This window comes from Bombus fervidus, chromosome 2 (assembly GCF_041682495.2).
Source record: "Bombus fervidus isolate BK054 chromosome 2, iyBomFerv1, whole genome shotgun sequence".
Taxonomy (NCBI): domain Eukaryota; kingdom Metazoa; phylum Arthropoda; class Insecta; order Hymenoptera; family Apidae; genus Bombus; species Bombus fervidus.
Window position 1 is genome coordinate 6,014,234 of NC_091518.1, and position 22,594 is coordinate 6,036,827.

The 22,594-nt window shown below is 32.3% G+C and overlaps 1 protein-coding gene across 3 annotated transcripts in view; it reads right to left on the reverse strand.

The window, feature by feature from the left end:
- Nucleotides 1–6,151: 6,151 nt before the first annotated feature.
- Nucleotides 6,152–22,594, reverse strand: part of Gukh (NHS actin remodeling regulator GUK-holder) — a 196,397-nt gene continuing 179,954 nt past the window's right edge. For all 3 annotated transcript variants that reach the window (XM_072014506.1, XM_072014499.1, XM_072014516.1), the window contains 3 exons: nucleotides 14,082–14,730; nucleotides 12,399–12,876; nucleotides 6,152–10,611 (listed from right to left, as the gene is read on the reverse strand). In XM_072014506.1, coding sequence (XP_071870607.1) covers nucleotides 9,733–10,611; nucleotides 12,399–12,876; nucleotides 14,082–14,730 — 2,006 coding nt within the window. In that variant the 3' untranslated portion in view covers nucleotides 6,152–9,732. The remainder of the gene's footprint in view (nucleotides 10,612–12,398; nucleotides 12,877–14,081; nucleotides 14,731–22,594) is intronic.

Sequence of the window (22,594 nt, forward strand, 5' to 3'; positions counted from 1 at the left end):
TGTCTCCCAAACTTCAGCGCCTTTACACCAGATGCCTGAGGGAGGGAGTCTACCCACGAGCGTGGCGAACGGCGAAGCTGGTCCTGCTCCGTAAGGAAGGCCGACTGGCGACCTCGCCGTCGGCATACCGGCCGATATGCCTACTGGACGAGGTCGGCAAGTTCCTCGAGAGAGTCGTCGCCGTCCGTTTGAAACGGCACATGTCAGGGGGTTGACAAGCTGGCACGAAAGCCAGTATGGCTTTTGAAAAGGCTCGACGATTGACGCGGTCAAGCGCGTTCGGGCACTCACGGAGGACATGATTTCTCGGGATGGCGTGGCGTTGGCGGTATCTCTGGACATCGTCAACGTGTTCAACACTATGCCGTGGCGACAGGATAGTGCCGGCTCTGGAACACTTCGAGGTTCCCAGCTACCTCGTTCGGCTCTCCGCAAGGAGGGCTCACTAATGTGAGTCTATGGGGGCTGGCAAACCCACGTTCCTGCAGCCAGAGAAGACCATCGGGACAAGCGTCCCGCTTATGTGAGTCCTCTATGTACACCGCAGGGAAAGTCGCCGGGAGTGTAATGCGCTTGACCGCGGTTGTGCTCTCTCTACGTGGCCTTGGGTAGTAGCGCACCCACGATCCTGATGCCAAGGGTGGGACCGTCGGGATAAGTCCCGGGTTCAAAAGTACTTTCAGGCCCCCGCTTACGTGAGTCCCATCCGGGTCTGCCGAGCAAGGTTAGCAGGTCACTGAGCCAGCAGTGACATGGCCGTACATCCACACAATAGTCCGACCAATGACTTAGAATGGTACCACGGGGGGTCGAGTGTGAGCTCGGAGGGAGTAGCGACCCCTCTGCTCGACCAGTTCGGGTTTGGACTCGTGGTGGCAGTGGTGGATGTGAGACGACAGACATCTGTCACCATTGTGGGGAGAGCAGGGACACAGCGGAGCACACGCTGGAGTTTTGCCCGGCGTGGGAGCGGCCCCGCTACCTTGTGTCTCATCATAGGCGAGAGGTTGACCCCCTCGGCGATTATAGAAGCGATGCTGAGCGAGCCGCAGAAATACCAGGCGGTCCGCCTCTTCTGCGAAAGAGTTGTGCTCGCAAAGGAACTGGCAGAAAGGGAGAGAAAGAGAAACTCTCACCCTTGTAGGATAACGCGATGGGGGGGATGGCGGTCAGGCGACTCAGGACCGCTCCACTATCGCCCTCAACGAGATGCGGCTGGCTGGGGGGGAGGTGGCGCCAGGGGCAATGGCTCCCACTGGTGCCAATACATTAGGATCGGCTCGATTAAGGGGACGCGGGGAATGCACCGACAGTAATTCGCAAAGAACGAGACCACGGAGCATTCCTATCATAAGCGCAGGTTATCGTGGAGTTTTAGTCGGTAAGAGTCCGACACTGCTCTGCTGCTGCCCGCAGCATTCTGTCGATGAACCAGTGTTGAGATGTTGACTGTACGAATGTCTAGAGATGTTGACTGATCAGTAGTTGAATAGGCAGTAATGTCTGGTGACGATGTTGTCGCAAAGGAAAACTCTTGTTCGGTGATGATCGCCCCACCACTGGTCGCTTGCGGGTGGAATCCTGGGGAACATGGGGAACATGTTTTTACCTGACAATAACCATAAGGAACTTCCTGGCTCGAAGCTGTTTTATGCCAATTGACGGAGTTAACGGTAAAATCAAGCTGCTTAGGCTTATGGCAGTTCCTTAGGATTATTGCAATTCGCTTAATTATATGTGCATAGCTGATGGACGTCTCGATCGTAGAGAGTCACCGAACGTAACAACCCATGATTTCTCTGCCAAGTTTGGTCTTCGTGACGACTAGAATATCTTGGAAGCAAATTTCCACCCACCTAGAATCTAGAAGAGTAGAATCCCGTTGTGATAATCTTTACCAAAAATATTTGTACATCCTATACAGCTTATATGAAATGTATAACAATTAAATACAAGAGTTTTAATATAAAAGGACACTCATTTCATCTTGTAGTAATTACAGTTTGTACAGGGAAGGCAGGGAATAATAGTTCCAATAAATATGATGGTTGTACCGAACACATTATAACAAATGATTATTTTTTCGTCCAGAGTACACAAAAGAACCACGTGACATCTACATCGGTTTCTAAAACGATCTTAAAGGAATTAATTTATATTATTTATATTATTATGTTAAAGAATTGAAGAAAAAATACTGCAGAGCAAAACATTGAAATATATATTCGCATATTGTAATTGTCTTACTGCATTAATTACATAAATATATTGTTATATCCTAAAAAGCTTAACGTGCAATTGTGTGTAATAATTGCAGAAAGTACTGATAAAATTGATAAAATCTGTTATAAAAACCTTAATATATTTATCTTATACATAAAAAAACACATCTATATATACATCAGTATTTGTCGTTATCTATGACGACCTCTCTCTTATCATTGATAATGCAATATTATCAATATGATGAATTAAAACCACTTTATTTTGTATCAGTATTTTTATTCTTTACAAAGAAAGACACTTTGGTATGACAAATACATTATAATGATCACATATCAATAATATTGAATATCAGTAAAATAAAAAAAATAGAAATCACGTTATATTAATACTAAAATATTTTATACATTTAATACAATTTGTTTTGGTACTCTGCATTAGATAGACAGCTGATAGCTTTTTATATTTATTTAGATATTTCTTTCATTTCTTTTATTGTAGTTAATTGTCCTTTAACATATATTTTATATTTAATTATTATACATTGGTTTTCCAGGGTTGGCCATGTCACACGTTCAAGAAGGTCACCCGCTCGGAAACAGTAATAGGATAGGCTAGACATCCTGCATACCACAACCATCGAAACAATAACTAAATAGTAACGGAATAGGCGCCTCTAAGATACACCAGACGACAACCACTCTAGAGGGACTAAAACCACAGTATAAAAGCCCTCCAAAATAAGCGCTCGAGGCAGTTTGTTAAAACATTTTGACGCAGTCTCTTCTAATATTTTGAATCATTCTGTAACACTTTGAATCGCCACTCGGTTGGATTTGCATAATAAATTCTAGTATCATATACAAAGTTCAATTTCTTCACCCTATTCGTGAAACGTTCGAACTGCGACGCAAGGAGATCACCGGCGATCTATCAGTTTCGTGATTTCTTATGCCTCCTATGTTACAGCCACATGGTCCGTGAAACGACGTCCGAAGACAGGACGTTGTGAAAGAATAAATCCTGGGACTTACTAAAACCCATGGACCTTCGAAGAGAAAATTTATTGTTTTATTGCCTACGGATTTTTTCATCCCCACATCGGAGGAAAACTCTCTCTTTCGACGACCTCAGCACCCTATAAAAAGGAAAATGAGGAAAAGCTTGGGATAGTCGTTCGTGGTAGTTCACGACGTTCATAGTCGTTCAAAGTCGCTGGTAGTCGCACGGCTAATCAGTCAGACAGATAGTCACGGTTAGTTCATACCAAGTCTGTATCAAGTCTGTATCGAGTTTGTATCAATTCTGTATCGTCATCGCTCGAACTCGGCGTGCGTCGCGTTACGATCTAAAACGACGTTCACTCGATATCGAAATAAACATTGTTGCAGTTAAACACCGGAGTAATCTAACCCTTAACGCTCCGACTTTTAATTGTGAATATCGACCGGCAACTCCAACTTATTCACATCATACTTCAACTTGCAAGTTTTTAAGTGTTAGATTTCAAACGCTACAATGACGTATAAATAATAATATTGAAATCATTTAAAACAACCTTTATTCGTCTCAGAAGTAATATAATTTTGATTACAATATTTCTATTAATTATAATTGATTAATGTGTGGAATTTTTTAAAACATTCATTGGGATGCAAACCGGGTTTGCGTCCACAGGTTGTTACGACCGTTCGCGGAGAGGCGATCACGAGGAAAACGCATTAGCGAGAGGCGTAAATTCTCGCTACGATTCGTATAATCGACGCCGCGAATTAGTCGTTCCCCTGTTTCGGTTAAGATAACAGAGGTAGTTCAATGAATTTAACACTGTATTAATAGGTTAATATAGCTTGTATATTTAACAATAATGCATATAATAAAGAACGTCACAAATTATTTAACGATAAATACATTTAATGTGTTACAGAAATTCGACTCGACTTTGTGATATCTCTCGATATATTCGTTAGACATAGCGACTTTATTCGTCAGACTTCTCGATGTATGCAGTTAGAATCTTCAAAAAAGACTGATTGACCTTCGATCATTTCTTTGTCTTTTCGGGGAGACGACCCCCACTACGCTCGGATCACGCCACCGTTCGTGCCTATGATCACGTATGCCACCTTCTTTGTGAGAATAAAATGACGGATCGAAATCGACGTTTCTGGAATTCGCTGCTTGATGACAACTATGCGTTCGTCGATAAATTGTATATTTTACGTCGGGCAGATAAGACAATCTGTCTGCGACACTGTAGGACCGCGAGCGACAGTTAGAAATACGGCTTATACTAAGCCTCGTGGCGTAACACAGGTCTCACAGTAGAAAACTGTTAATTTTTTTATCGCATTACTTCCTTTTGGTGAACAAACAAACACGTTTTCCTTTTCCCTTTTGACAACTGATTCATTATATGGAGTTTCCCATCGAAACGTTGTTCCTTATCTATTCCGGAAGGCCTGCCATACACATTGTTATTCCGAAAGTTATTTACGAGTTGACTTATTAATAATTTGACAAATTTATAGTGTGACAAGCGCTTTCTCCGTTCCTTTTCTAAGAGATCTTGTAAAGTATAGAAACATTTATTACGCTTGTTTCTAGTCTCCAAAAGAACAATTGCCGCCACCATTCCAACGATTTCCTCAGGAAACAATATATTGATGCATACTGATCGGCTTTATCTACAATGCTTGAGAGACACACTTGAAGTAGAACGTCGCTCATCGGTGGTGCTTGAAAGGGACACTTGGAGCGTCAAGCGTTAAATGACACCCAACACGTCCTTATCACCTCATTACTACTATGATCTGTTCAACAACAGAATCTATAAGATACATGTTTACCAAAAATACATTTCACAAGATTTTCACAAGTTCAACGGTGACACCGAAGAAATAGGAAATATAACGGAAATATAACAAAATATATGATAATTTAAATTGTTTTAATAAGTAACTATTGATATAAATATTTTTCGACGTGATGGGCTATTTCACTCAAAATCGATTATTTTTCTACTTGGATTTTATTCAAATTCAAGGAGAGGAGGAGAAAGTTAATTCATAATTTTGCTGATATCTAAATTACTTAAAAAGTACAAACCTTCCAAATGGCTAGATTTTCCCAGTTTTTACGAAACCTACTTTCATATAAAAATCTATTTCTACAGGTATTATATATATGAGTTTTGCTTCTTTAGGAGTAAAAGTTTTTAATTACTTTTATATTTCATTCATAAAGTGATTTTTGGAAATAGTTGAAGATGATGATTTTTTTTTATTATTATAAACAACTTATAATATTGCAAGAAGACAATTTAAGATAAAGAGAAAAGTGTTTTATCTTTTCTTTTTTCTATTACTTAAAGTAGAAAACTATTTTAAAACCTTAAAATAGTACTTATTGTTATTAATATAATACGACGAACATGTCTCTTTATAGTATATTTTCTTATATATACATATAGGAAATGGTATAGTGCTAGTAGGTTTGGTAACGGTATGATTGTTACAATATCGTTTGATACTCCGTCAATCGATGTTTACGCAGTCACAATTCGTCACTAATCACTTTCGTTACAATGGTTCTCTTTTTAATATGCTGACAACACTCCTTGACAACGCTGACAACACACACCCGATATCTCCTAGGCAATCTCTTTACGATACTGCACTATACTACATTCCTACATAAATAACTACATATAGTATTATATTTTCTTTCTTTTAATAATTTTATCAAAGATTGGATTTTGATGGAATACTAAACTGTAATAAATAAGAAAAAGAGAGAAGAAAAAGTCAGAAGTAATAATTCGTTCACTGTATGTTATAATATTATTTGTGAAAAAGGAAAAAGTGGAAGGGGCCAGAAAAAATAATATTAATTATAAAAAAAGGAGGTTTTTGATGAAAAAAGATTGTTTATGACACACTCCAATGAAGGATGCTTCTGTTTTTTATTCTGAGCAAAGTACAAAAGTTCAGCTTAAAATCTAACGTCATTGTTCATTTCATGAATGCTCAACGGAGCATCTTGACATAGCTCACAATAATTTAATTAAGGCAACTCTGTCGTAAATCTATGCGTTAGTCCTCTTTAAATATATTACTATTCTTCATTCGATAAATCATAAAGCTTAATTCCTGTTATATGCCGACTGGCTATAATACGTTTTCTATATGCCCGTTATTTCCACGATTACGAATAATAAGAAAAAATGCGAAGAACATTCGGAATTTTGAATGACAAACTACTCCGACTAGATAAGCAAGCGATTTTTTCAGGCAGAATGCGTTTATTTGAATTACAAATATTATGTGCTATTTACAGACTCCTACGTACATTTAGGGTCTTGCTAATATTTTTTCTATAAAGAATAAATTAATATATTAGGAATAAATTGTATTAAATGACCAAATAATGATTATGAACTTCCTGTAATATGTTTGTTCCTAGAAAAAGAACAGAAAAGGAAACAAAATTCTTGTGCTACATAGTTTTTCATTTAAGAGAAAACAGGAAAATGATGAACACGCGATGATAATTAGACTGTATATACATATAGAAAATAAAACATACTTTTATTCAAATTGGGATATTTTATCTGTATTTGAAAAAATATGAATCTGCATAAATATATACAGCCTATTTCTAAATAGCGAATAGTTGTAAATATAAGAATATTGCGAATTAAGATTGCTCCTCTTAAATATTTGTTCATATACAAACGTTTATGATAGTCTTTATTTTATATATTAGTTATGAGCTTCCCTTCAGCAAATGTTCTTCAATACAGTCAGCACAAAACATAAGATATATGTATGTGCTTATATTACACTTTAAATTATCGAAAAGATTATTTGCATTGTGATTTATTGCTTTCAGCGAATTAGCATTTTATATATTAATAGAATAATTTATAGGAATCCAAGTTTTATGAAAGTTTTCGATATCAATTACATGATATTAACAGTTTAAGTTAATATCAACAATATGAATCAATAGTATTTCTATTATCGATTCTTATGCGATTCTGTTCAACTTTCAATGTTTCGACGTGTTATTTTCGCATCAATGAAGCTATCCAATACTGTATAATACTAATTTAAATTTGACATCACACTAATAGGTTTTAATAAATTATTGTCCTTTTTCTAACTTTTCTAACAAAGGAATTCTTAATCAAATGCAGTACGAACGATCACTTATTACATTAAGTCAACGCAAAAGTTCGTTTGCTCATTTATTCAGTCGCGTGGAAAGTATTATAGTATATTTACAGCAGGTGAACAAATGCTCGATCGCTCTCCACTCTAGAAAAATAAAGAAATAAAAGTGGAAATATATAATCTGTTCATGTTTTCATGATGTATGCGTGCAATCTCCACATATGTTCGCTCGTGTACGTCAAGAAAACATGGACAGATACACGTTTCCACTTTTATTTCTTAATTTTATTAGAGTGGGAGAAGGGCGGACATCTGTTCGATCGATCTGGACTCTAGACGCACTATTAGGAGTATGTCTTTTTTAAATAACAAAAAATTAAGGATAGCAATAATTATCAGTGCCATATGATCTATGTGACAAAATGATAGCAAAGTAAAGTATATTTCTTAAGACAAATTGAAGTATGAGTGAAGTATGACTTTTTTTCTTACTTGAAACTTCATATACAGAAACAAATGAACTTTTGCATTAACCTATATTAATTGGTTTCTATGTTTTTAATCATAGCTCTGAATCGTATCTGCAGGGAAATTTTCATTTGATGTAAGTTATAATGAACCAGATACATATATGAAACATACCCTTGCAGAAGTATAAGAAACAAGTATAACGATGCTATTAGCTTTAGAAAATAATTGTGCTTTTACTTCTACAGTTTACAGAAGTACTTCGAATTAAGACACCTCTGTGTGTTCTTTTTTGTCTATTTATATAAAATAGGTAATTAATTATTAAATTATCACTAATTTAGTTTTGTATGATTCAAACTTCTGTATGAATGCAATGGCAGCGAAGAGCTCTACTCAAAATTACGTATTCTTCGTGTTTCACTTTAATAAAAATTACGCAGAAATTACTGAAATTATTCTTTTACTCTTACAAAATGTATAAAAACCATTATCATCATTAGAGATATTTCAAACGATATTTTGACTCCAAAAACCAGTCGTCCCTTAGCGAAAATAAAATTTCGAAATCTAGCTGCACCAATTATTAATTGTAGAAAATCATCATCATCGAAAATGACCACTAGATCATTAAAATCATCAAAATTGATCATTATATCAATATGCTCAAAATGGGAAAGTGTCGGAACAAAAGAAATAAATATTAATCGAAATGAGAAATACTTGAATGATCAAGATTTTATCAACTTTTTAAAGATGAAGACACATTTCGATTATAAAAGCACATAATTTTTTTCTACAGCTAATCTCAATTTCAATCCTACTTTCGTTTCAATAATATAATATATAACAACGTTTTAAGAAATACTTTAACATAAAATTGACAGAAGAAATCATAATGTTAATAATGTTGACAATGACACCTTGAACAATCACACTTGTATATTGATAAAATATTCTTTAACAATAGAAAAACGTGATTAAGTCGAGAATAACTCCAAAAATTTAATGAAGTTTCGCATCTAGCAACAAAAGTACAATCGATGAACAATACGATATCACACAATTATTATTATTATCATGAATTGCAATGTATTCAATTCACAAAATTATTAATCATGAATTTTATATTTAAAAATATGTTCTTCCTTCTGAAAAATATGTTCTTCGTTATGTAAATTTTACAAGCGCTATATTTAACAAGAAATCAAGTCTGCAAATAACGATAAGAATCTAGATAATCAATAATTATCTTGATATTTTTTAATAAAAGTTTCGAAGAAAATTTCATTGTAGAAGGCAATTTATCTATTTTGGAGTGAATTTCATTCCATAATTATTATTTCGCGTAATTATTTGGACAATTTGAGAAAATATTACTTTTAAGACACTATAAAATATAAATGTACACTTCCTTCCGTGAGTCATAAGACACAAACTTTTAAAATAAGTTTTAATAAAATACGTTTGTATAAAATCTTCAGAAAAGAATATAATTTAGTCTTCATTATAGTACACGTGGTTAATAAATATCAAATTCGATTCGTAATTACAACATTCATTTATGTCTATCCTAAGTATTGTATATTAAGCTTCTCGTAAACTACGGGCAATAGTATACACACATTAATATATTGAAGAATAAATGATACTAATTAATATTTCTTAATTGATGCAAACGTAAATAAAGCAATCATACACTTTTTCTCGTAAATTCTGAAATTTTTAATTATCGACTTGACAAAAAGAGATGTTAAAATACTTTCCAAGCGCAAAGAATTAACAGAAAGGAACTGTTTATGTATATAGTCTGATCCAAAATATTTCAAATTTCTAACACAAACACGTAATATGCATGTTGCGATCACAGAGCAGTTTCCAGGGTCGGAACACTAGGACTACGAGCGACGTTTTGCATTGTAGGATTCTGAGGGGACTCTGATCTCGCGCGGAACATATTCTTCGCATAAGCATGGTGTTCCTGATTCGTCGATGTACCAGATAAGAACTGGGCCCTAGCTAGTTGATTGCTAATTCTTCTCGACTCAAAAGCGCTTATCGCTTGCTGACACGAAGGGGTAAGTTGCGAACAATTTACAGGATACGAGATCGTTGTAAAATTGGTAGTCTTGCTTTGCGAATGCGTGTCTGAAGTAATTGAAACGGGCGGTAGAGTACTTGGAAATGAAGGAACTGAAGCACTGATCTCACGATTATTATTGTTATTCACAGTGGAATTCTTTGTGAATGCTTGTTGCGCGTTTGTTGTTTGTACATTTTTACTGGAAGATTCTGTTTCTATTATATCAGGAGCTTTTGTATCTGAAGATTCTATATTAGAAAATTTTAATCTGTCGTTACACGCGATGGAATCTTTATTGCTTTCATCGCCACAGAGATCCAATTGTCGCCTAACGTTCAGTCTTAACACGGGAGAAGTATTCTCTGGAGATGGTTTCATGGCCTTTTCCTCGGCAGCTGTGTCTTCGATTATCGTAGACGACAGTACATCCGTTCGTGGCGTTTGAAATCTCCAGACTGAGCGAGGACTAAGGACTTTGGCCAACGAAGTCGTTTGTTGGACGTTTGATGATTGCTGCTGTTGGTTCTGCTGTCGTGATAGTTTCAGCTGCTCTGTCGCCGAGACCCTTACGGGCCCGGTCTTCACGCTCTGCTGAAGGAGCAGCCTTTTGAAGTCCAGTCGCGATGTGGCGGGCGAGGATGGTTGAACGTTTTGTGTTGCCTAAAATGGGGTGAATAAGATTAACTGATTGATATTATTTCGTAACATTTGAGAAAACTTTTATTGTTATTTATGCCTTCTTTGTTTCGTATCATACAATTTCTACGAATTTCTATGAATTACAACTCGACTTCACTTAAAAGCTAAACATGGAGAGAATTCCAAATATTTCAACATATCTTGGAAAAAATACTAGATAGGACATTTTAACTAAAGCAACACATTAGTTGCATAATAAAAAAGCTGAGAATAACAACATAGATATTGGAACACATACAGTGAATTAACAAATTTTTACTATTCGAATTTTGGTGAAAATCGTACGAAGTATGAACATATGGTAATTATGACGATTGTTCAAGGTTGTTGTTGCAAAAATAAAATTCTACTGAATTTTACCTCCAACGTAATGTATTTTATGTCAAAAAGACTATAATCAGGAGTGATTTTAAAAGTAAAACAATCTTGTGACAGAATTATTTAGAATAATGAAACTATTTAAACAATTTTCTCCTTCGTAGTTATTTTGATATTTTATCAGGACAACATACTTTGTTACAAGTTATTCATATGTTAATAAATAAATATATTGCACACAAAGATACGATGTGGTGATGTAATAATTATCAGGAATAAAAACAATTTCACCGATTTTAATGAAATATGTTGTCAAGGTCAACATTCTGAACAATGTTTTCTAATGCATAGAACCGCCGTTCCACCTTGCTTTCCGAGATATTCGCAGAAAACTTTAATTAAGTTTAGATTACGATCACACTTCATTCTCATAATAGACGGCCGCGTTTTTATGTAGCCCGACCTAAACTAAATAAAAAGAAAAATAAATGGATTATAGGTTGAATCAGAGTAGCATATATCTAAAAAGCTACAGCAAAGCAGTGCGGAAGTTATATGTGTAGTCGCAAATATAAATGTAAATGTAATAAAAGTTATTCAAAATGTTGACCGTGACAACATATTTAAAAGTCAATGAAACCAACGAGGTTGCTCCTATTCTCAATAATACCGTAACTTTTTTATAAGGTGTATTACTGATTTAATAAAAGTGATACGTAACTTTCTAATATGTAGTTTAATTATATTGACTTAGTTCTTTGAGTGGTTAAATCGTGCGTTGTGCGAGTAACTTTATGTTTAGAATATGCAATTCATCTTATAAAAAGTTGGAGTAAAACAATACTATTGTAACATTATGAAGAAACATCAAATATGAGGAAATAAATTTGGTAACGATACTTTTCACGTATTGTCTATATTATACTTCCTTGTTATGTCGCACAGATATTTTGGATTCAAAAGTAAGATTATTGTATTTCTAAGAAATTATTGTATGACTTGAAACCACACTTTCAATGATCCTCAAAGTGCATCAGACTAGTTTAATATTTTAAAAAATGACTAGCAAAACTTGTTTGCATCTATGTTTGAGAAAATGACTCAAATGTCGCAATATGACTAAATAAATGAGTCAATTTTAGTAAACAAGCCTTATTAATAACGAGTAATAAGATCATAGTCATCATTAAAAATTTCCATATATATATATATATCATTATCCAGTACAAAGAATTTAGTATTTATCATCGTAGAGTACATGAACTTTTGAAAGTAAGTAACTTGTTTTCTGAGAATTGAATATTAATCGTGTACTTATATAATGAAATTATGATAACAGAAAATGGAGTTGATCGATTTAACTTGCAGGTAACTTAGTATATATATTGCATATCAACCATATCAATTCAATTTGTCATATTTCTACATACCGACGTTTTTTGTGATTCGGAACTCCAGCTATTACTACTTCCAGATATCATCTTTACCAAAGAATTGGTCGATCCGTAGGGAGAGGAATTTTCGTTATCTTCCTTAATATTCAGCCTTTTCTTCGATTTATGTATTGCAGCGAATAGTTCTTCGTTGGACATGGTGCTCTTCGTCGGCGAAAGAATCAAGTTCGTCGGTGTACTTCGACCAGACGAACTTTGAACAGGAGTGCTTCTCCCGGAGTTGGACATCGACAACGAGTTATTGGCGGTTTGAGCCAAACGTTCGGCAACAGTTGGCATACTACGTCCAGTCGGCGTGGACGACTTGAAACTATTACCGTAGCCGTGCCCGATCGGAGAAATTGGATTGTACTTTAACGCATCAGCACTAGGAGACTTCGTAACGGGATCACGAACAGGCGAGGACGCAAAGAATCGATATCCAAGCGCTGTTAGCCCTAATGGTGTTGCGAATCTGGGTGAAGAAAAAGAAGATTCGAGTTTAGAATGAATTCCTTTTAGTGTTTTCTTTTCATGTCTTTGAATTATTTTATTATGAACATCGATAAGTTACGCATACTATGAACTTATTTACATTTACTACATACGTTTGAGAATTTAAGAAAATATTACTGCGTTATTTTAATCCTTTGGTGGATGATATTGTAAAAGAGCTGAGATGCGAAAGACCCGGAAAAGACACCATTTAAAAGCGATTCATAAATTTAACATGTCATGAAAGTAAAATTTACTTCTATTTCTTACAATATTGCTATATCTGACATCGTTTATATCATATTACATATTTCCCTTAAAATTTAGAACAAATTTTATACAATACTTTTCTTATTCTTATTTACTTTCACGATATAAGTTAAAAATTATCTGTTAATTTGTAACTTCTTTTTTCGAAAATAATACAGTAAAATATTATATTGTTATTGGTCATTTCATTCAGATAGTTCATATCCTTTTTATTTCTTTATAAATTACTTCTTTAATGAACTATATAATGTATATAACGTTATAATATGTCACACGTAATATAATGTCACATTCATTGTGTATAATGAATGAAAATATACATTTTCAAATATTCACTCTTAAAAAGATCTTATAAAAATATAGAAACATAAAAATATTATGAAATATAAAAAATATATTTTATTCTTAGATTATAACAAAATAAACATAAAAGTTTCTATATAAAATATAGAAAATAAAGATATTCATGAAAATTCTAGATTATTTGTTGACCGTGTTTCCTGTACTGATCATGAAATTCACTTTTAAATCCATTTATACAGTAAATTTATTGTTTATCTATTGTACTTTCCGTACTAGTTGCCACATTTATAATAGAATCTCGAAATTATCCGAAGTAAGTATGACATACACCGTTTGAATAATCGATCGTTTTCGATAATTATAACCGAGTAATTTTGTTTTCGTATGAGAAAAAATTGTTTATTCTGAACTATTTGGTAAGTATTGATATTCGGCAAAAATAGAAACTTGTGAATAAAGGTGCAAGAATTCGTTTCAATTCTTATTCTTGTTCAATTGTCGAATATCAAATATCACGTGTCAAACTGAGCCAATCTCCAGTTGATTCTTCATTCCGATAATTAAGACTCTGCTGTATTGTCACATCTATTTAGCCAATTAACCGTTACCCACCTATTTCTGAAATCCACAATCGGTTGTTGCTCCTGACTTTGCATTAATCTGTTCTCCATTTCGATGATTTCTGATGTTCTTTTACTCAATTCCATCTGAGAGCTATGGCGATTAGGATCCTGTTCTACCATCACCTTCTGGCCATGCCTGGCAATCACATGCATCGTACTCAACGAACTCCGTCCAAGACCCCTCGTGATATCCGGTGTGACGCTTCGAGGTGGTTCGACGTCCCTCTGTAGTCTTCTCGATGGTAGCGTGTAAAATTGTCGACTAACGTCTTTTCCTGACGCATAGTATTGCTGGTTTCTGGCACTTTGCATATACACGATCTGACGTTGGTCACAGTCGTGTTGCAAGTCGTTATAATGTGATGTTCTACTCTGTTCGAAAAATTTATCGTTACTGTTGCACAGATTTCTTCGAAGGTCACGAGCGTAAATATTCGGAGGATGAGCTGACTGTTGGCCATAGTTGACAGTCGTCTGTTGCTTTTCACACGTTTGTATCTTCTGGCATGTGGGAGGGGCCTTCAAGATCTCTTGGATTTTCTGCTTCTGAGGTTCATCGAGTTTAGGAGGTGAAATATAAGGTGGAGGTTGGACTATCCCATGAGAGGGCACCGAGTCTATTGCCAATAGTGTATTGTCTGAAACAAAATAATTAATCATTTCCCTTATTCGTGCTAAATTGCAATTTCAGATTTAGCTTAATTTTGTATTATCTAACGATTAATTATAAGAGTTTTGCAGATATTAACGCCTTGCTGTAGTAGAGATTAATAATTATTCAAGATATTTGAATTCGAGTAATCTAATTTCAAGCTTGTATTTTCTTTATCATTAAGCATTTGAAACTTCATGCGAATTCTATTTTAGTTATACATGTAAGTATCTACAATAATTGTGTATAGACAAAGAGCATTGTGTATAGACATAAGCTTTCTCGATATTATTTTACATTTTTATGTCGCAGTTCTTCAGAAACTTCCCACATGATAAGTTACTTGACTTAAAGTCAAGTTAAAATGGAGGAGATGGATGAAAAAAACACGAAATAAGAATAACTTTACAGTAGAACTTCGTCTGTATAAATCTGTCGCGGAAAAAATAATTCATATAACATACACTGCGTCTCATAGCTATAAAATCGTCAAAAAATTTCTAATTCTTGTGTGTCGTGATTAATGTGATAAGGAACGAAGTTTGCAATGTTTGAAGTTATATTGAGAAACAATTTGTTTTTCTTTTTTCTCCAAATTTTCTTTAAGGGATAAATTCTATCGACTAAGACAAACAAAAGCAATTGAAATCCAATTTATATTCGTTTCATAATAGAACAAGCATAACAGAATATTTTATTAATTATCCTCTAATTTTCAATAATTTCAACTATTTGACTTTGTATATACATATAATTTTAATTAGATTTTATCATGTTGTAGAGAATTGAAAATTATATTTATGAGATGCAATGTATATAAATCAAGTTTCTTCACTTAGGGGCATTTGAATATAAATATCCTTACTGTACGTGAACATGTAATTAAAAATGAATACCTAAAATTAGGCTGAAGAATATGTAGAAAAACTATGAAATAGGAATAACATCATAGTAAAACTGCATTTACATGAATTTGTCGAGAGATAAAGAGTTTATATGAATGAAATTACTATAATAGGTTACTGATTCTCCTTACTATCTATGATTTTTCGTATAGTAAAAATTCATATCCAGATATCAATCGGTAAAGGTATAATTAATAAAGCATTAATTAAAATTTCGTTTAATTCATATAGACGAAGTTCTGTATGTATAAATGTATGATAAATATAATTTATACGATAAACTGCACATTATCTAAGAATTGTTTCCTTCGAGTCAAGGAATAGTTGTAAGAATTAAAATTTCATTGGAAACTGCAGAGAATGTTTAAAGTCAAGTAAAATAACACGTTTTCATAATTTAAATGACTTAGTGACTGAAATACAAATGACTTGAAGACAAAATTGTTTAATAGAGAACAGCAGGGAAACTTGAAAGAATAGGTCAAATCAACTAAATAACAAATTTTATATTCAAGTTGTTTTTTAGGTAATGCGATTAATTTGAATAAAACATAAGAAGATCTTGTTTAAGCTTTAAATAGAATTAGATCGTATATGCTACTTGTTAGACATTCGCTTAATTGATACTAATTATCACACAAATTGCACGTATTATTTGTTTCTAAATTTTTTGAAAATCTTCCTGTTAATAAATATTACCGTCAGTTTCGATTCAGTGCAAAAAACTATTATTTTTGTAATTCATCTTCTTGATTTTCATATTAATATTATATATTCACGTCAATACAAACGATATTTAAATTTTTTAAATAATCCATGATAAATGACTCTAAATTAAAAGATAAATTAATTCATTAATAGCATTATCGTTAGTAAGATTAAAGCGAAGCAAGCACGATACAAAGATACATTTACATATGCAAGCATTCGACAAAAACACGAGAAAAGTGTAACTCGTCGATCAATTACTCAAGTCCGATATAGAATGCAACTTCGTAATTTCCATGAATCATATTTAATTTAAAAAAAATGATAGAACAAGATTATAATAACCTGTTTTAGCGGTTTTCAACCAGTGGTACGCGTCCTATGGTTATAAAAATGTTATCATGCAAAAATAGTTCTGAGAGTATTTCAAATCATTATACATTATTATACGGTGTATATTTATGTCACAATTATTGTAATAATAATGTTGTATCTTATACATATATTATTAGATACATATATTATTATACATATATTATTATTAGATTAAATTTCGAAATGTTTCGTATACTACACATAACACATTCATAAAAGGTCTTTGCAAGTGTTCGAATACTTTACTATATTTTTTTTGGTGATCCTGAAATATTTTAACTTTGGTTTCGTTAGTACCTATGAAAAAATTGAAAATTACTATTCTCTTTGATTGAATGTACATTCGAACATTCGAACATTCTATATCGGACCCGAGTTTTTCTTGATGGAGTTAAAAACAAAATGTACTCACCATAACATGAACTATAGTACTACGATATGTACATGAGCTATTAGCAAGATTGCCACACGCGTGTGAGGTGCATTTATTTTCTCTAAAACTAATGTGCTTATGTACACGGACTAAGTGCACGAGTGCGAACATAGAGACGAGAGTGAATAAAAAAAGAGAGAAGGTAAACGATAGGTATCGGGACAGGTTGGAGTTGAATAATGACTAGAGTCTGTCTAAAATCAATTAATTTTCAAGGCCACTGAGATATAATCCTGAACGTATACGTAAATTATATATGAATCTCGACAAACTGTTAACATATAACTTCAAGACTAATATAAAAAAAAGTATTAAGTTTGGTTGTAAACATTTTATGAGAAAGTTATACACAAACATCGTATTATTAGAACTTAACGATTTGAATAACTATTTTGGTATCTTTTCTCTTATTTGTCGAAATTATGAAACTTCGGCTATCGATTTATTTTATTATATATATATGATTTATATCATATTTTGTACGATATTACCTCAAACATATAAAGGATAAAAAATTATATAACATAAAATTGAATTCTATATTATTAACAAAACTGATTTTTACATTATTCATTAGTAGAAATTTGTCTCTTATGTATTTTATGTAAACGAAAAATGCAAATTTTCAAATATAATTTTTTCAAAATTTTCAATAATGCACTACATAAAGTAGAATATTATTAATTAAAATGCTATTGCTGTCCATATAATTGTCGCCAGGAGTTTTCAGGCGCTGCTGATAATTTGACAAAAAGATGTGAATAAAAGTTAATCAGCTTTCAATTAGCTGCATATTACGATGTAAGAAACTAAAAAAAATTGCTTTTTTAACAAGAAGTCACGGCCACCTTGATTTTTTTTTTACATAACATTGCGTACTTTTGATTCCATACTCTCGTAGCTGATGTTAAGACGAGTTCAACGACCTACTATACTTTGTCTTTGCAATAACCATGAATCGTGAAATGTTATCGTTAAAAATTATTTTATTTCAATCAAATTAGACATTTCAAAAATGGTGAGTTTCAAACAGATAAATGTCAATCACACATATATTACAAAAGGGGCATAAACATCAGCGTAGTCGCTAAACATGTCAAGAAATTCGTTGTGACGGCATTGCAGCAGTAATCAGTACAAAGAAAAAAAAACAGAAAAACAGAAGTACTGTATAGTTCGGAATTGTGGTTAGAAAATAGTAAACCATAATTGGAACATTTATCATAATTGGACGCACAAACGTACTCTTACACTATACAATGTATGTTTATATTTACGCGCTGTTTATGCTGCTTTTGTAATATGCGTATGACTAACATTTTTCTTTTCGAAGCTCACCAGTTTGAAATGTACGATTTGGTCAAAGTAAAATAATTTTTAACAATAAGATTTCCCTCGATTATGTCAATATTTCAAGGTTTAGATATGCTGTTTCTAGGTCATGATATAGTAGGTCGTTCAACTTGTTGAATTCAACATTAGCTACAACAATATCGATTCAAAAATACGCAGTATCGTTCCAAAATATTAAAGGTAATCTTGAGTTTCCGTTAAAAAAACAATTTTTTTTTTGAAAATTTCTTATATCGCAATTTGTAGCTGATTGAAGGTTGATTAATTTTTGTCCAAAATATTTTTTTGTCAAATTTAGTATCCGAAAAATCGTGGCAACAGTTACGTCGTATCGCCTGTATTTAAAATTATAATATAAATATAAATTATAATATAAATTATAATATTAATTATAATATAAATTATGATACTCTCAAATAATTAAATATTTAAGCTATATTTAAGTATTAAAGTACTAAACATTTTAAAAAAGTATTATTGAATCGATAGTTCAGAAATTTTCTACTCCTCCGAATAAAATACAAAAATGAAGGTATTGTAGAAAAAAAATAGAATTGCCAGTTTCTTCGTAGTCGAGAATATAGCCTTGAGTAACTGATCGATTTTAGGTGAACTACAATATTTACAGTGACGGATGGACAATATATGATACAATACAGGTGAAACGTGAACGTGAGCCGAAAGAACAAATAACAAAATGCAACTATGATTTCTATAAAAAATGAGTTCTATTCACACCATACATTTCTCATAAAGGTTTAACGACATAGTTCTTCGGTATGTACATTCGAATGGCAAGATGCGCTGTATTAATCATCGATCGAATACAAAAAAAAGTAGGAGGAGAAATATACACATTTATAAACATACAGGTGCACACAAGTAAGGAATTAGCCTTATACACTATATAGTAACACATAAGTACGTATATACGCACATGTACGGTACAAAATACTGCATGCTCCTCTACCCAGGTTGTAAGTAGATCTCTAAATATTAGTCGCAAGCTGATTAATTCTTGCTGTAGCGAGAGAAATATGAAAATATGCGGTATTTGGTGGTGTGTTATTTGATTGCATTGATTAAAATGATGACACCGAATATGAATTACAAATTAATTATAGATATTTAGGTAATAATTGTAAAGTTAAGAGTGTTTTTAAAACATTTTATTCAATTTTAAAATTATATTATACTATCCATATTAGTGAAAAAGTTTATTTTTTCCATTTCTATTATTTAATGTCGCACCAAGCGCTTGGATGGGTTATTCAATTATAACTTTTCTAAGTTCTTCATTAAAGAATATATTCGAATAAAATATCAATATGATTTTGCCATAGCATAACCTACACAATTGTAAGTAATTTAGTGTTTCTCATAATAAAGTCTTAAAAATCCAATTTTCTGGATTTTCTCGTATTTCGATATATAAAGTGTTTTACGTTTTTATTATGAAACTGAAAACATATAATTATCAAGTGAAAATGAAAGAAACATTAGATTTGGCTGCAAACATTTTATTACAAAATTATCAGCAAATATTTAATATGTAACTAGACATTTTTCATTATAGGATATCAAAAAAAATCAATCGTGTTTATCGTAATAAGTTACTCTATTTTACAGCAAAATATAAAAATGTATCTTTTGTAAAAGTTAAACTTTTACTAGTAAACAAATTGATAGGAAAAATCTTATACAAAATTCGACTTAATTATTTTGTAATTATTTTCAAAATAAAAATTTGAAATTTGTTTTATATATTTATAATTTTTATAAGCTTTTCATAATACAATTAGTTGAATTTATAAGTAAACCTTTTCCTATTTATACACTGTATATGTATGTTTTATATTGCGTTCAATATCTACTTATAATTTGGAAAAATGAATGAAACGTAGATTTTATAATAAATCGTTTACTAAATTTCACATTCTTTTTTCACATTCTATTTATATTTTCACTTATAGATTATCCTACACAACTTTTCAGATAAAACCAGATAAAAACAAAGTATATTTAAAATTTTTAATAAATATATAAGCATAGCGAGAGCTTGTCATTTACAAAGATCATATTTGTAAAGCAATATTATAAGAAACATATCTCTAATAGCTTTAAAAATTTTATTTGATATTTAACTTCAAAAAATTATAATTCGAAAATAAAGTATTTGCAACTAGACCTGTATTTACATGATATTTTTCCATCATTTTTGCTACTAGAATATACTCCTTAAAGTATTATGAAACATTTTAAAAACACCATATGTAAAATTTTTAATATATTATTTTCTTGTTTTACTGATAAGCGGGTGCATCCTAGTGTCGATGGCGGATGAAAGATTGATTGTGGATGAAGTGCCTTATCTGAAGTTAGTCACTAGAATGTTAGTGCTACGCGCTACTTACAACAAGGGGCAAGAAGGAGCACGCATCAGTTAACATGCGACACGGCAAAGTCGAGGCACACACGTTTTCACCACATGCCGAAACCTGAACTCGTTTGCTATTTGTTACACAATATTTTTTCTTGTTCTTGTTCTAACTTTGCATACATCGCTGCTTATTATGACGCGCGTAATTCACAGTAAACGCTGATGACACCCAGTAAATATTAACAGAAGTATATATAATACGATTTGGTATATTTACATTACAACGATGATATTTTTCTAACATGAATAATTGCAAAAATCCAACATAAGAAAGCAGTCAAATTAAATAAAAGTTTAAGAAAAATACATAATGCGATACAATTTTGTATTTCACACATAAAATTTGTATTTCCAATAATTGATCAATTGATTTTGCATGTGTTCCTTGCGTTTCTTTGTGTTCATTGTATTTCGTTACCTCGACAAACGACGAAGAAACAGAAAACGATAACAGGAGCAGTTATTTACCCGTATATCGTGTACAGGATTTTATTATAATTCTCTCTTCGATGCATATACGTGGCATATACTAATACTTACAGAACAAGCAATTCTCCCGTTTGAAAGTGATCGAATCCACTGTTTACGTGCAAGTTTCTGTAATCCAATATGTTCTGACTCGTAAAAGAAAAGGTGAAAAGAACGAAGAGCACATACGAGAATGTATATATACGTATATGTACATTATTGTACATATATGAAAAAGTTGTATAGTAACTTAATCTAGTCTGCCAGCAGGATGGGCAATGGCTATAATCTCCAGCTGGTGAACACTGCCTGCGAAGTATCGATATATTCCGCTTAATTTCTTATGTTTCTTTTGCTCTCCTATTAAGTTTCGACACTTTTTCAGGTCCTTTTTCGTTTCGACAGATTTTTTTCAACGGTCATTGCTTTCGAACAGGTAGCACCTTTTACTATATAAAAATTAATGTAAGAATTAATAATGGATATTGATCGAGTGGCCTGAAGGCGTTGCACTTTTTAAAATTAATTAATTTAAAATCTTTTTAATTTATCTATATTTCTAAATTTAATAAATTATTTATTTACACGGACGGATTTCATTACACTTTTATTTGCACAGTTATTAAACTTATTGCAGATTCTTATGAAATTTATATTAATGGTTGACAGATTATTTTAATATTTTAGAAATAAAGAAAAACGACATTGATCAATAATCTTTAAGCTACTAAACAGATTTAATAATACGATATTTTGTCTTAGTATCTACCATCGATGTCTAGCAATAGTTGTAATACGTGTAATAACACGTATAACACGAAAATGTTATTTTGTTTACCGTTTAAGAAAATTTAGTTTTTAGCTAATAAGTAATAAAAACATATTTTTCTGAATGATTTTATAAAGAATATATAATACATTAAGTTTTACCAAAAACAACCACATTTACTGTTTAAATAATTAGTAACTTATTAGTCCAATCGAGAGTAAAACAGTTAATTTTCATACATATATGTATAATATTCTTCGTGTATTCAACGTGGCTGTTAAAAAGCCAAGTCTCGTATACATTAATTTTAACTAACTTTTTTTAATTTACTTTTTTATGTAAGATCTTTATAATAAACTTTTTATATGTATAATATTATCGTCCATTTACATTTTGCAT